A 13,641-nucleotide genomic window follows, 5' to 3' on the forward strand; every position below is an offset into this window, starting at 1 on the left:
CCCCGCGCCCGCCGCCGTCGCCGCCGCCGCCGCCGCCGCCGCCGGACAGCGCCGGAGAGGAGGGGGCGTTCCCCGGACCATGGCATCCACCGAAGGGTGAGGGGGCTTCTCTGCGGACCCGCGGGGAGCGGGCGCGCGCGGAGGGAGGGGGGTGGCCCCTCATCCGGGATGGGGACGCGGAGACGTCGGTGCCGGGCCTCGGAGACGGCTGCGGAGCGGTGGCTCGGCCGGGGCTGCGAACGTGGGGAGGGGATCGGTCTTCTTTGGCGAAGCTAGCCACTTAACCCTTTGAATATGTGGGAGACGGACCATGGGTTTATTTTAATCAAAAAGGGTGCCCGTGGCGGTGTGAAGAAGAGTCCGACGGGGGATAAAAAAAGAGAAAAGAAAAACCGTCTTGAGGTTACTTTTGAGATTTAAAAGCAATACGGGACTGGGCACGCTGTGCGCGGCAGACCTTGCCCGGGGAAGCAGTGCTGGGAGCGCGGCGCGGGCTAGACGGTGGGGACCGGCCCGGAATGAATGAGCCGGGACCAGGACTGGGGCGGGGCGAGGACCAGCGCGCGCGGCCTTGAATGTCAGATTTGCGGCAGAGTCGCCGAGAGGATGCCTGGCCGGTGGAGATCGCACCTTGTCCTTGGATGGCGGAATCTCCCTGGCCAGCTCAAAGGAAGAGTGGAAGAGATTTGGGTACTTCCCGGGAAGAGGCGGGAAACGAAGTAGTTTTGGGCAAGGACAGGAGTCCCCAGATTCCATTGGGTAAGGCGCTGGCTTCCCCATTCTGCCCAGGGCACTGGAGTTCTCTCCAGCCTTCTAAGCCAGCAGTTGGAGGGGGGATGTTCCCAGTGATTGATGACAGCTGTCTTTAGCAAGAGTGTACCAGGGCTGCAAGAGGCAATAGGATCTTTTGAATACTCCCACCTCAAAGGAATGGTCCAGAACAATGTCCAGAATCTCCAAGGAAACTTTTCTGGCTTGGTAGACAGGTTCTGGTTGGGGAGCTCAGCTCTTTGGTTAATTCACAAAATTGCACCAGCCACTTGCCAGAAATCACCAGATTCAAGTTGTGTAGAAAGCCAGTGTGTCAGAACCTCCTCCGAGGACTGGTGAAGAATCCTCTGCCCTGGCGTTTTCCATAATTTCTCTCGAATAAATGTTTCCAACACCATAGGCTTGTTTTGGGGAAAGGGGTCTCTAAGCAAGAGTAAAAAACTGGTTCCCAAGTTCGATCTTTAGACTCCAAACTTCAACAAAAGGAAGGTAGTTCTAAAACCGTCTCTCTGTGTTCAGGAGAAGGAACGCATCCCTTTCCTGTCCCCAGGAGTCTTCTTCTCTCTTCTCATACTGACATTTCAGCAGTGTGGACTTCTTTTGGAATATAATTTCACCAAGAAAGATCCTCCAGAAAACACATGTGTACAGGGAGGTTGGCACCTTGTCCTAAAACAGAGCTCTGGAATTAAATATTAGGAGCCCATATGGCTCAACCTCAGAGCCTTTCCTGTTTAATCAGTCTTTCAAATTAGAAAGGGTCCTTCTAGACTTAGCCCTGCTTTTAAGAGCTAGGTTGCAAAACGTCTGTGAAAGAAGAGGTGGATGATGGTAGTCTTTCAAATCCTGCACCCAACTCACCCCTTATTTTGATAGCCAGGGAGTGAAGGAAATGGTGAAGGCAGTAACAAAGAACCCCAAAGGTGTTTGCCCCCTCTTTGTCCTAAATGAGAGTTGTCAAATGATTTGACATTAAGTACAGAGTGGAAATGATTTTCAGTATTTTTAAGATTCACATTAAATTAATGCCATATTTATACACTGCATATTAAGAAAAAATCGGCCAAAAAATAAAAATAAAAAAACAAACCTTGTACTGAGGAGATGAATTGAAAAAAATGGAAAGGCTGGGAAACATATAGAAAGAGCTATGAGCCATTATCATTTAAGAACAATGACTGATGAGCAGGTGACATTTTCAGAAGCCTGGTCTTTCTTTGTCTCTTCCTTTCTTCTGTCTTTTCTTTCCGGTCATCTACTGGGTGGATGTCACATGCTAGGCACTCTACGGAGATACAAACACATAAGTAGTTTGAGCGCTGGCTTTTAGAATGCTGCCTCTAATCAACAACTTTGATTGGTAACTTGTTCTCTTGGCCTGTTCTGATATCTTTGATTAATTTGCCTCATAAACAAGTACATGGGGATTCCTCAGGCCACTTGCCTTCATTAGCTTCTGCTTTCTACCAATGTTGAAGCTCTTTCTTTGAAACACATTGCTGAGGAGGAAGCAAAAATAGCAACACACTTATATGTTTTCAATACCTGTATTTCCATTTCAACTCGATTGGATCCAGAGTGTTTGGGAAATGGGAGAACATGGTGAACTGACCATTCTGGTTACCATTCATTTGGTGATATAGTTACTGTCAACTGCATAGGCCGGTTACCAGCTAGAGGCAATAGTGACATCTTAGGTTTATTTAGTACCCCACTTGCAAAGCTCATTTGTGTACATCACCGTATTTGCTTCTTCCAATGTCTGTGAAGGAGGCGGTCCAATGAAAATGGAATTTAAGAATAAAATGGTGTAGAATGTAGTGTCATTTTTCCAGTGAGATTCCCGGACTTGGCAAAACTTTGGGGTTATCATCCGGAAATGTCAGTTATCATCAGGGGTGTGCTGGGCATGTCTAGCACAGAAGATTATCCGCTTTCCCTCAACCCTTTGGCATACACACACCCTGCAGATTGCCTTTTGGAATATTCTTATTATCAGCCTCTGCGCTTGAGCTTTGCCTTTGCAAAGCATACCACAAGGCGCTTTGGTTATTTGAGGCTTCTGATTATTTGGAATTGGGATTATTAGTATCCAGTTTCCATAAAAGCCAACAGTGGACTCTTTGGTAGTTCCCAGGTCCCGAGAGGTATTCTCTTGCAAAGCTGCATCTAATTTGATAGTTGAGCACTCTTTTTTTTTTTTTCTGGCTCCCCAGACGTGACTAGAATTATGGATTTAGGTCTTTGACCCAAATTGGAAAGAGATTATAAGTAGTTGGTGGCAGACAGGCTAGTGTCAATGATGGACTGAGTTATATTGGAATGCCTCGCTGCTGTAGAGGTGAACATTTTAGAAATATGTTCTGGGGGTGAAAGACTGCTAAGTCTCCGTGTTTGTCAGGCATCCACGGTGATCTGTCTTCCGATCAGGTCCCAGGAGCCAAGGGGTCAGGGCGAAAGCCAACCACAAGGCTTTGGGTTTCAGTTTGACTGAGAAAGCCCATGAAACAGAACTGCTGACAGCAGAAAACCCTGGCAAGGGAGACCTCTGGATTTATTATTTCAGGCAAACAAAAACAAAGCATAACGATTGCCTTCTCCCTCCTCCCCTCAGGACTGAGGTTGAGGTCAGTCGGAGGAAGGACCCACGGAGTGGACTTATTGGAAAGCAAGCGGAGCGAATGGGGTTTGGGGTCCAGAGGGCTTTGCGAATTGCATGCCTTGGGCTTTGCTGCCACTTTCATTTCTCATTTTGAAGAATGTAAAAACAGCCTCCTTGGGTAAAATAGATTCTAGTGGAATTACGAAAAAGCCATTTCATGTTTACTAAGACGGCCTCTTGTGAGTGATTGGAAGCTCAATTCTAACAAGAAACAATTTCTAAATCCGAATGAAACTGGATTTCCACCGAATGAAGTAGCAGAGCCAGGATGTTAAAAACCAAAAGACAGGTCTGTCCATCAGTATCAGCGGCCCCTTCTTTTGCTCTTTAATGCAACACGATTAGACTCTGTCCCCTTTCACTTCAAATTTAAGGAAATTGTCAGACAGGGAAATGTCCTTAAGAAAGAGTGCTTTGGTTGCAGAAACAAGCAATATTTAACAGCTAAATGTGAAATTTCTGGGTCATTGTGCCATAAATCTTCAGATCCCGGATTGCAAAGCTTTTCTACTGTTCGAAGCTCAGCTCAGGTTGATTTCAATGAAAATTCCCCCTCCCCACCCTCCTCTATGACTGTATCACCAATGCCCAGATGTCTGGTTTTCCCCCACTTAAAGGCAAACTAAATTGCTTTCCATGCTGATTTTTCTCCCCCATGGGACTGGCTTGTCCTAAGGAACCGAATCTATTCTTCGTTTCAATTGCCTGCTATGATTATTTTCATCAAATAAGATACCATTAAATTGAAAATCTTCTAGCAATGTAGGTGTCCCTCTCAAGATAAAATTTTAGTTTTCCTTGCATTTTAAGAACTCATCCTTGAAGTCTGAAGAAATCTGACAAATGCCATATATCACCTTGTTTGCAGGCTTCTCTTCATGCTCTTAACAGCTTGTTGGGGGCACGCAGGATGTTTCATAGCAAGGGTTTTAGAATCCAGATTATGGCAAATCTCTTTATTTACCAGGTCCCGTGCGTGCCCTCTCCTCCCTCTCCCCGCCCCTCGCCCCTCATGCATCAAGTGCCTGGTCATTGGGATGAATTCATTAAAAGAGTGTTTAAAAATACCTCGTTGCTCCATCTCCACGTGCTCCATCATTGATTGGCAGCAGATGGGCTGCATATTTGTCAGTAGAGTAGAAAAGGACTAGCATCTTGTTATAAATCTGTCTGGTTGGCTTCAAATGATGGCAGAAAAGACAATGGGGCAGCGGTATCAAAGGCAAATGGAGACAAGGGAAGATCCTTAAACTTTTAAAAAGACTAACTCATTTTCTTAGTGCTTTGCTTTTTCCCCCCCAAAATGGTTGGTTTTTTGGTTTTTCTTAAACAGTGTGGTATTTGTTTACTTATCTTTCATTGGTGTATTTATTTAATTTTCCGAGTAGGTGGCGGGTCTGACGGCTGTCTGCTGAGCCGCCCTCTGGTGATGCTGGCAGTCTTGGTAGCTAGCTTGGATTACAGACTCATGGAGCAAGTGTTGTCTTTTGAGAATGGAATGGAGGGAATGGACTCAATTTTGGTGGCTGTGTCAATCCTGCCTCCCTCTAGGATACATGATGGTACATGGTAAAGACCTTGAATGAAGGTCAAGGAGACAAGGAGGGAGAGGCCCTCTCCCCCCTCCTCCCTTATATTACAGGCTTCATTAAATCACTGAGAGTACTTTCTTCTGTTACATTTGGTCAAGAATGCCATCTGTCACTTGCTCTTCATAATCTGGCACAGGACTTTCTCTCGTGTGCCCCTGCTGTCCCCGGTTCCCAGGCACTGTGCTGTCAGGGTCACAGAGCTGGTAGCGGAGTTAGAAGTGGGTCTGAGACCTGTCTGAATCCCAAGCATTGCTCTTCCCACAGCACTAGATGTGAGGTACTGGATGCCTGTGACCGTACGTGGTCCACAGGCATGTATGTTTGGGTTTACACAGGATTTTGAAAATATTACAATTACTTGCTTCTACTTAAACATATTTCACCTAAAAAAGGAACCCTGATTCTGGCTTCTCTCAGACATTGGGAAATCTGATGGCAAAAGATCTGCCCTCTTGTCTTGGTACCACTTACTGAGTGATTATAGCCCTGCATTGTTTTTAGCACTTTACATGTATTATTTTATGTAATCGCCCCCAACAATGTGATGCACAAGGACTATTATTATCCCCTTTGACAGGTGTGGAAATTGAGGCATAGAAAGATTCAGTAACTTGCCCAAGGTTTCACAGTTAGTGAGTGGCAAAGCCAGGCTGTAAACCCAGGTGCCCTAACCACCAGACTACACGGCTTAGTCCCAAGAGCTGGGGTCAGCTGGGGCCAAGTGGCTGTCCTCTGAGATAGGGCATGTGCCTTTCAGCTTGGACATAGTCTTTTCTGAGACGACTCATTCATGTTACTTCTTGACTCCTTACCTCTCGAAGGCGCCCTTTGAGAGAATGAGAGCTTGGTTCTGTCCTTTTAGGGCATGCCACTGCCCAGTGGTTGTGGATTGGGAGAATTCTATAAAACCCCATTTCTATGACATGAAGGGTAATTCCAGCTACGTTTTCTCATTAACCCTTTCATCACTACTTTCTTATTATTTCCTTTAACTTTGCTTTGGGTTATTCTTAATGATGAATTCTTTTGTAATTATTGGTTGTCCAGTAACATGGTCTTATTCAGATTCAGTGTTCTGAAATGGCCCAGGGCATGACCACATGAGTCCCATCCTTTGGAATACTGAGCCTCAGGCATGCCCTTCTTAGTGGCAAATGTAGCTGCACATTTTGCAGTTCTGGGATTTATCCTTTCCTATATGATTTCAAGTGTAGCTACATAGGGTTGTGATTTCACTCTCCCACTTTCCTGAAAGAGCTCTTCGCCTTACCCTTTCAGAAGCAGGGCTGATATTGTTGTTGGGTGGGTTTTTGTTGTTTGTTTGTTCGTTTTTTGCAACATATGCAAACAGTGATGACTAGAGATGCCTTTTAAACTGAGGACAGATTTTTTCAGAGGTCATGTTGCCATGTATTTAAGCACCATTTGCTGATCACTTAATAGGTGGCAGTAAATGTCAGCACTTTGTCCAGACTGGTGGTTTGATTCCCTTTGGAAGCCCCTGGTGTGTAGGGACTCCCAGCTCCCACAACACTCCCATTCTTTTTTGACTTAAAAAATACATCTCCACCAAATATATCATTTAGTATTTGTGAGACAATTGTCATAAATCGACAGTGTTCATAAATGTCACCATAAACAAAAATAAATAGGACTATTCATTTCAATTTTTTCCAAGTCTCTGTGACTATACACATATGATTTCATTAAGGTTTCATTAAACCCTTGGAAAATTACTATGGAATATTATGCTCATATTGCAGATGGAGAAATTGAAGCTTTGAGAAATTTTGGTTTTATGCTGTTATTGGGTGCCTCTCTTTTCATCTAAAACTGTGTTTCAAAGTCTCCACATTTTGCAGTTAATTCACATTTCCTTAAAACTTCACAGATCTTCCCCTTGTTTATTTGTTTGTTTGTTTGTTTTAGCTTCAGTAGATGTCTCCAATCATTTTGGTCATAGGGAACAGGATAGCCAAGTGTCCTTGCCAAAAGAGATGATAAAGAATTTAAGAGACAAAGCACAAGAAGAATGGCAGTGATTACAGAGAAGTTCATTTATCTTTGAATGGAGTTGTGACATTAAGGAAAATGCCTCCATTAAAAAAAAAGTGGGAATAAGTTTAGGCAACTGAGAACAATGGTCAGACCCCAGTTTGTAGACATTAAGCCAGAGAATTTCAGATAGAAGGAGCAATTGCAGTGCACAAAGGGAGATAAGGTAAAAGGACAGATTAAAAAAGAAAAGCATTCTTTTTCTGTTTGGTATCAGACGTAGCAGACTGCTGCAGACCAAATTGTATTTTTGTTTTTATCTCAGTCTTTACTTAAAAGGATAGTTGTGATCTGATAGCCAGCTTTGTTAGGAAAGTGGATGGAAGTCAACATGAACAAAACACAAGTAGATAAACTTATCTAGAGGTGAAATGGATGGATATAGGCTGACAACACTCACCTCAGGCACTCAGAGGCCCCTGGGGTCCCTGGGGAATGGGTTCAGCTATTGTTTTTTAAATTCAGATGCAACATATGGTCTAGAAAAAATAAATTTTCTACTAATTTATAAGAATAGATTAGAGAGTAATGGAATTATAGACCAAATCTGTCCCCCTAGTGTTTCTCTGGGATTGAGCGTCATCAATCAGACATTAATAAAATCAGCATAGAAGAGGAGCTCTGAAGGGATCATTGATTTTTTTGATCATGATTAATTGCTGCCATTTCAGATGAAGAATGAATCATTTGTAGAAGTTCATCTATTAGTCTGAGAATATTCAAATTTGCATTCTTTCAAGACATTGATACATTGGGTTTGAGGCATTGTTGCTGGTTGGTCCTGGGAAGCACTTGGAGGTGGAGACTTGTGTGCTTAAAGTTTGTTGAAGAGAGCTGTCAGCATATAGATCCTGGGGGAAGAGGGAAGGAAGCAAGGGGTGGTGGGCAGACGGAGACATTGAAACAGTCACATCAGAGGGCTCGGCCCATCCCACAGGAAGTTCTGGTGCAGGGATGTTTCTTCTGAACGATCCTGAATTGAGGAAAGAGGGCTGGCTTTTCCACTTCTGCATCAACCAGCCGCTGCTTGGGCAGTGGGCATGGCCCTGGGTGAGTACAGGGCACGGCTCTAGAGGGCTCTGTAGTTGGTAAGTGTCAATAGTGATACTGCCAGCAGGTAGGAGAAGACATCTTACAGTTCTGAAGGTGGGAGCATGGGAACCTCAGTGGCACATCACAGCATCCATTATTGACTCCAAATTCAAACATTTGAGAGATAATCAAATAATGCTACAGTTGCCTTCCATCTGAATATACAGGCCTCCACAAAGTTATTATCTGTCATAAGAGATAGAGTCTCAAAAGAGTAGGGTGTTGGGGGAGAAGGGCAGGCAGAAGTTGGATTCTGGCAGGCAAGGATGGGAAGAGTTAGCGGGCATCCTCTTACTCAGTTTTACCCGTGACCCACACAGCTGCCAAAGACTGATGACCGAAGACCTTCTCTTCACTCCAGACCTTCCAAAAGTAACAGGAGGACGATTATCTGAAATTGCCCGGGAAAGGGTTATCAGCTCTAAGTGGGAGGGGCCAGAAAGAGCAATCCATATTCTGGGAACCAGAGGATAGCCATCGTTGCTATTTCCATGGCTGGCATCAGCTTTTTCTCTATTCCCACTAGTGTGTTTCCCATGGAGTCCGTACCTTGGGAGAAGGTGGGCAGTGAACGGGACAACCCTTTTCTGGAATATCCACTGCTTTGTCCTATTGATTCACAGTCTCGTGGATCCTGTGAGTCTGCAGCTAAAGGTGCTTTTAGGGTGACATGTCTCAGCTCTGTTCCCTTGACAAATACTAAGGTATGTTCAGAGATGAAAGAGCACGTTTGTACTTCATTCATCTAAGGCCTTGTAGGTTGTACTTCTATGGATGTTTCTCCTTATTCTCTCACATTAGCTGACTCTGCTGTCTGAGACTAAGACATTGGTTATCAATGTTTGTGTTTTTATTAGCCTGACAATTTAATTCAAATGGCTCAATTGTAAAGCAATCGATGATAAAGCGAGGCAACACAGAAAATTACCTTTCTTTCTTTCCTTTACTTGCTTTATAGAGTTTCAAATTTATTATTCACTATGGCAAATAGATACTGTGCGTGTTTCCCGTATTTGGATAAAGACAACACTGTATTCAGTCAACACTTAGAAAATCCGTTTTATACAAAGAATTTAACTACAAGCGAAATAAAGGGATATTCCAAAGTTACATGAATCATTTCTGTCAAAGATATTATTTTTAACAAACATTTTTAACTTTTGGTTCTCTGGACCAGTGGCTCTTGCCTCGTAACAATACCAGTGACAATAACACAAAGTGGCATTATTAAAAAACAGAAAACCAAAAAACCCACACAAATTTCAAATGTTACAGAATGGCATAAAATAAAGAAGTAAAACAATCCCTTCAACCTCCATCCTATTCTCTAGAATTACCCAGTTTTTGGTTTGTCCTTTGAGACAGTTTTTCTTTTTTTTTTATGTGTATTTATTTTTGAGTGAGTGAGAAAGAGAAAGAGAGAGAGAGAGTGAGAGAAAAGCGGGGCAGGGGCAGAGAGAGAGGGAGACACAGAACCCGAAGCAGGCTCCAGGTCTGAGCTGTCAGCACAGAGCCCAACACGGGACTCAAACCCACAAACCATTTGATACGACCTGAGCTGAGATCAGATGCTTAGCAGACTGAGCCATCTAGGTGCCCTGAGACATTTTTCTATGCCCATATAAACATCCTATTGTTAATATGCAGATTTTGCCATCTGATACAGACTGTTCTACAACTTGATTTTTCACTTAATACCTCCAAGTATATGTGCATATGTTATATATATCTGATAATAGTTTGCCGTATACCCACATAACCATTGATTTAATCAGTCCCTGGCTGACAGACACATATTCCAAGTCCTTGCTATACAACAATGTTGGGTGGAATATGAACTGGAGGAGAGGAAGAGGCAGAGACACTGAGACCAGTTATGATTCAGGTGACAGCAGTGATTCATGTGGGAGATAATGGTCCAAATGAAGGTACAGGGATACATTTGCATTACCAGGTTCAAGGATGTTTAGAAAGCCTCAGTGACCAAGTATATGTAGTGGGTGAGCCGGAGGGAGTCTCTTGGGCTTCTGGCTTAAGCAAACAGGGGTGGAAGAGAGTGCAGAAAAGGGATTCAGGAGAGAGATGGCAAGGTTGAAGGAGTAGGTCATCAATTGGGTTCATCATATTGGCTTAGAACTTTTGGTGGAACATCAGGTGGAGATGCTCATTGAGCAGTCGGATATCAGAGTCTGGGGGCCTTGATGAAGTGCATTTATGATCACAGAAATAAATGAACTCACTCAGAGAGATCATGAAGCTAGAAAGAAAAATGAGGAGGTGGTGCTGGGGGAAGAATCCTGGGGTGCTCTAGTGTCTGTAGATGAGCAGAGGAGGCAATTCAGGGTTCACAAGATGCTAAGACATAAGGAGGGGACTCCAGAGAGAGCAGGTGTCTTGGAGTGAGAGAGAGTGCTATGCGCTCTAGAGAGGTAAAACAATGTAAGCCCTGAAAAGTGTCATTGGAATGATTAGCTTCAAGGCCATCACTGACCTGTGCCGGAGTCAGCAAAGTGGTGGCTATCGTTGCCATGTTGGCATGTGTTGAGAATGGGTGGCGAGAAAAGGAATGAACGGAGGAGGGGCAGAGAGAGAAGGAGACACAGAATCAGAAGTAGGCTCCAGGCTCTGAGCTGTCAGCACAGAGCCCGACACGAGCCCAAACGCACAAATCCCAAGATCATGACCTGAGCCGAAGTTGGGTTGTTCAACTGATGGAGCCACCCAGGTGCCCCAAGGAATGTAATTTTTTTTTTTTTTCAAGAGCGACAGTCAAGAGGAGGATGGGAATAGGAAAGTAGATGGAGAGGAGATTATGCCTTGGCTTTTTTAGGATGGGGGAGATGTGAGCATGTTCATATGCTAAAAGTTCGGTTATTGGTGGTGATGTCTTGGGTGCCCATTGTAGAAGCTGATGAAGGAGGGAGTTAGAACCAGAGGGTAATTCACTGCTAGCTTTGGGAGTTCCTGCAGGGGAGGGGAGGGTAGCTCTGTGAGTGCTTGGCCAAGTTCCTATACTATTACTGCTTGGCTGATCCCACGGCCCACAGTGTAGGGAAGGACACCTCAGGACTGAGAGGGAGGGAAAGGTCACTTGCCTAGACGGCCAGATCTCTGCCTTCCACCCTGGTGATCCCTGGAGTGACAGGCAGACGGGACAGCCAGCTAGAGTTGGATAGATTTTAGTAGTCATTGTCATTATTTTCTAAGATTTAACTTCTGAAATCCTCTCTAAGTCCCCCCAGCTGGGATTCTTCTCTTTCCTCCCAACCATTCATTTGTACTCTTGTGTAGCTGGTGACATTTCCTTGGATTCATTCTTGATCTCCATTTCCTTAGCTCTGCATTCTCTTTGGATAATTTCTTGGGTACATTCACATATATATTGAAAACTCTAAAATGTATATATATATTTTTTTAAGTTTATTTATTGTGGGAAGAGAGTGACAGAGAGATAGGAGGACAGAGGATCTAAAGTGGGCTCTGCGCTGACAGCAGAGAGTCAGATGTGGGTCTTGAACTCACCAACCGTGAAGTCATGACCTGAGCCAAAGTCAGACACGTTAGCCCACTGAGCCACCAGACACCCTCTAAACTGTATATCTCTGGCTCAGATCTTTTCTCCAAGCTCCAGATTCACATATCCTGTCATCTAATTGACATCTCCCTTTATGCGATGCACAGACCTCTCCAAATAACCAGGGCAACAATAGAACTCTTGATATTTCTTCCTGCAGGCCTATCCCCACACCCTTCCAGGCTTCTCCCATCTCAGTAAATGGCACTACCATCCATCTGGCCGTTCAAGGCGGCAGTATAGGTATTAGCCCTGTTTTCTTCTCTCTTCCATCAGCCCCACCATGTAAGCTTTCTCAGTTCCATCTCCATCAGCACCTTAAGTCTGGCCTTTTCTCTCCCTTGCCAGGGCTCTCACATCAGCTCAAACAGCTCAGACGCAATGGTCTTGGCTGCCACCTTACAGCCCATTCCCTTGGTCCGGACCACTTCCGTCCCTCCACCCACCTCCATGCTCCAGCTGGCCGGCACCCTCTTATCCTAAAGCCTTAGGTTCTCAGTGAGGACGTCATTTCCCAGAGGGGCCTTCCTGCATCACTCCAAAAACTAGGTCCACTATAGCGGCTGCACTTCATCTTCTGCGTTTGCTCCCTTCACGGCATTGGTTATGATTTCTAAATAGTTTATTTATTTACCTTTTTGTTTGTATCTACCACCTCCCCTCCCCACACTGGAATATGGTGGCTGGTCCGTCACTGCTCCCCTATACCCTGGCACCACACTCTCAGTAAGCCTCTATTGATTGAATGCTCATCTGCCTTGCCCATCAGGGAAGGCAGGGAAGGCTTCTCAGAAGAAGTGACATTTGAACTGTGTCTCTTCCAGGGGGTTTGTTCCAATTACACTTTGTTCAGACCTTTCTTGGCAATTTGTGATAACGGACTGTGCTGGGTGTTTTCTTGTCTGTCTGCTCGCCACCCTGGTGTCTGTCTGAGGATTAGGACTACATTAACTGCTTTGTGCCCCAATTTATTATCATGATCACAATGCGTGGAGTGTAATTGAGTTGTCTAGCTTACAGAGGGCAGAGGGTCTGGTTTTAAGGGACTTCTGGACCACAGTGGAGAGAACATGTCCTTTTGCTCCTTGGGACATGTCCTTTTTTTAAGGTTCTGGTGGTCAGTTGAACTACCCTGCCCAATAGTCAATAACCTGACTTTTGACTGCTAAGGGTTGATAGCGTCCCGGTGGCTTCACAAGAATAATTAGTTAGGCAACTTATCTTGTGAAGCTACCACTGTATTTGTCACAGTCAGTCATGTTCCTATGTTGTTGTCTGGGAAAGATGACAAATTCCTATAGTGGCTGTTAGTTTAATTTTTTTTTCCCACAGAAATCATTTATTTTTTTAATAGTTTATTGTCAAATTGGTTTCCATATAACACCCAGTGCTTCTCTCCACAAGTGCCCCCCACCATGACCACCACCCCCCTCCCTCCCTCCCCCTCCCCCTTCAGTCCATGGTTCGTTTTCAGTATTCAGTAGTCTCCCTTGATCTGTGTCCCTCTCTCCCCCCCCTCCCTGCTCTCTTTCCCCCTTCCTCTCCCCATGGTCCCCTGCCAGGTCTCTCCTGTTAGACCTATGAATGCAAACATATGGTATCTATCCTTCTCTGCCTGACTTATTTCGCTTAGCATGACACCCTCGAGGTCCATCCACTTTCCTACAAATGGCCATATTTCATTCTTCCTCATTGCCATATAGTACTCCATTGTATACATATACCACATCTTCTTGATCCATTCATCAGGTGATGGACATTTAGGCTCTTTCCATGATTTGGCTATTGTAGAAAGTGCCGCTATGAACATTGGGGTACATATGCTCCTATGCATCAGGCACTTCTGTATCCCTTGGGTAAATCCCTAGCAGTGCTGTTGCTGGGTCATAGGGGAG

At 44.7% G+C, this 13,641-nt stretch overlaps 1 protein-coding gene across 4 annotated transcripts in view; it reads left to right on the forward strand.

Annotated features, from left to right (window-relative positions):
* SLC1A2 (solute carrier family 1 member 2) overlaps positions 1–13,641 on the forward strand; it is a 139,485-nt gene that overhangs the window by 772 nt on the left and 125,072 nt on the right. The window contains exon 1 of one of the 4 annotated variants that reach the window (XM_029956656.1): positions 7–96. The exons of the other annotated variants lie outside the window; for them this stretch is intronic. Within the exon in view, the coding sequence (XP_029812516.1) occupies positions 80–96 (17 nt within the window). The 5' untranslated portion in view covers positions 7–79. Of the gene's footprint in view, positions 1–6; positions 97–13,641 lie in introns of those variants that run through there. 4 annotated transcript variants of the gene reach the window in all.

Source organism: Suricata suricatta, chromosome 11, assembly GCF_006229205.1.
Source record: "Suricata suricatta isolate VVHF042 chromosome 11, meerkat_22Aug2017_6uvM2_HiC, whole genome shotgun sequence".
In the NCBI taxonomy this organism is placed as follows: Eukaryota; Metazoa; Chordata; class Mammalia; order Carnivora; family Herpestidae; genus Suricata; species Suricata suricatta.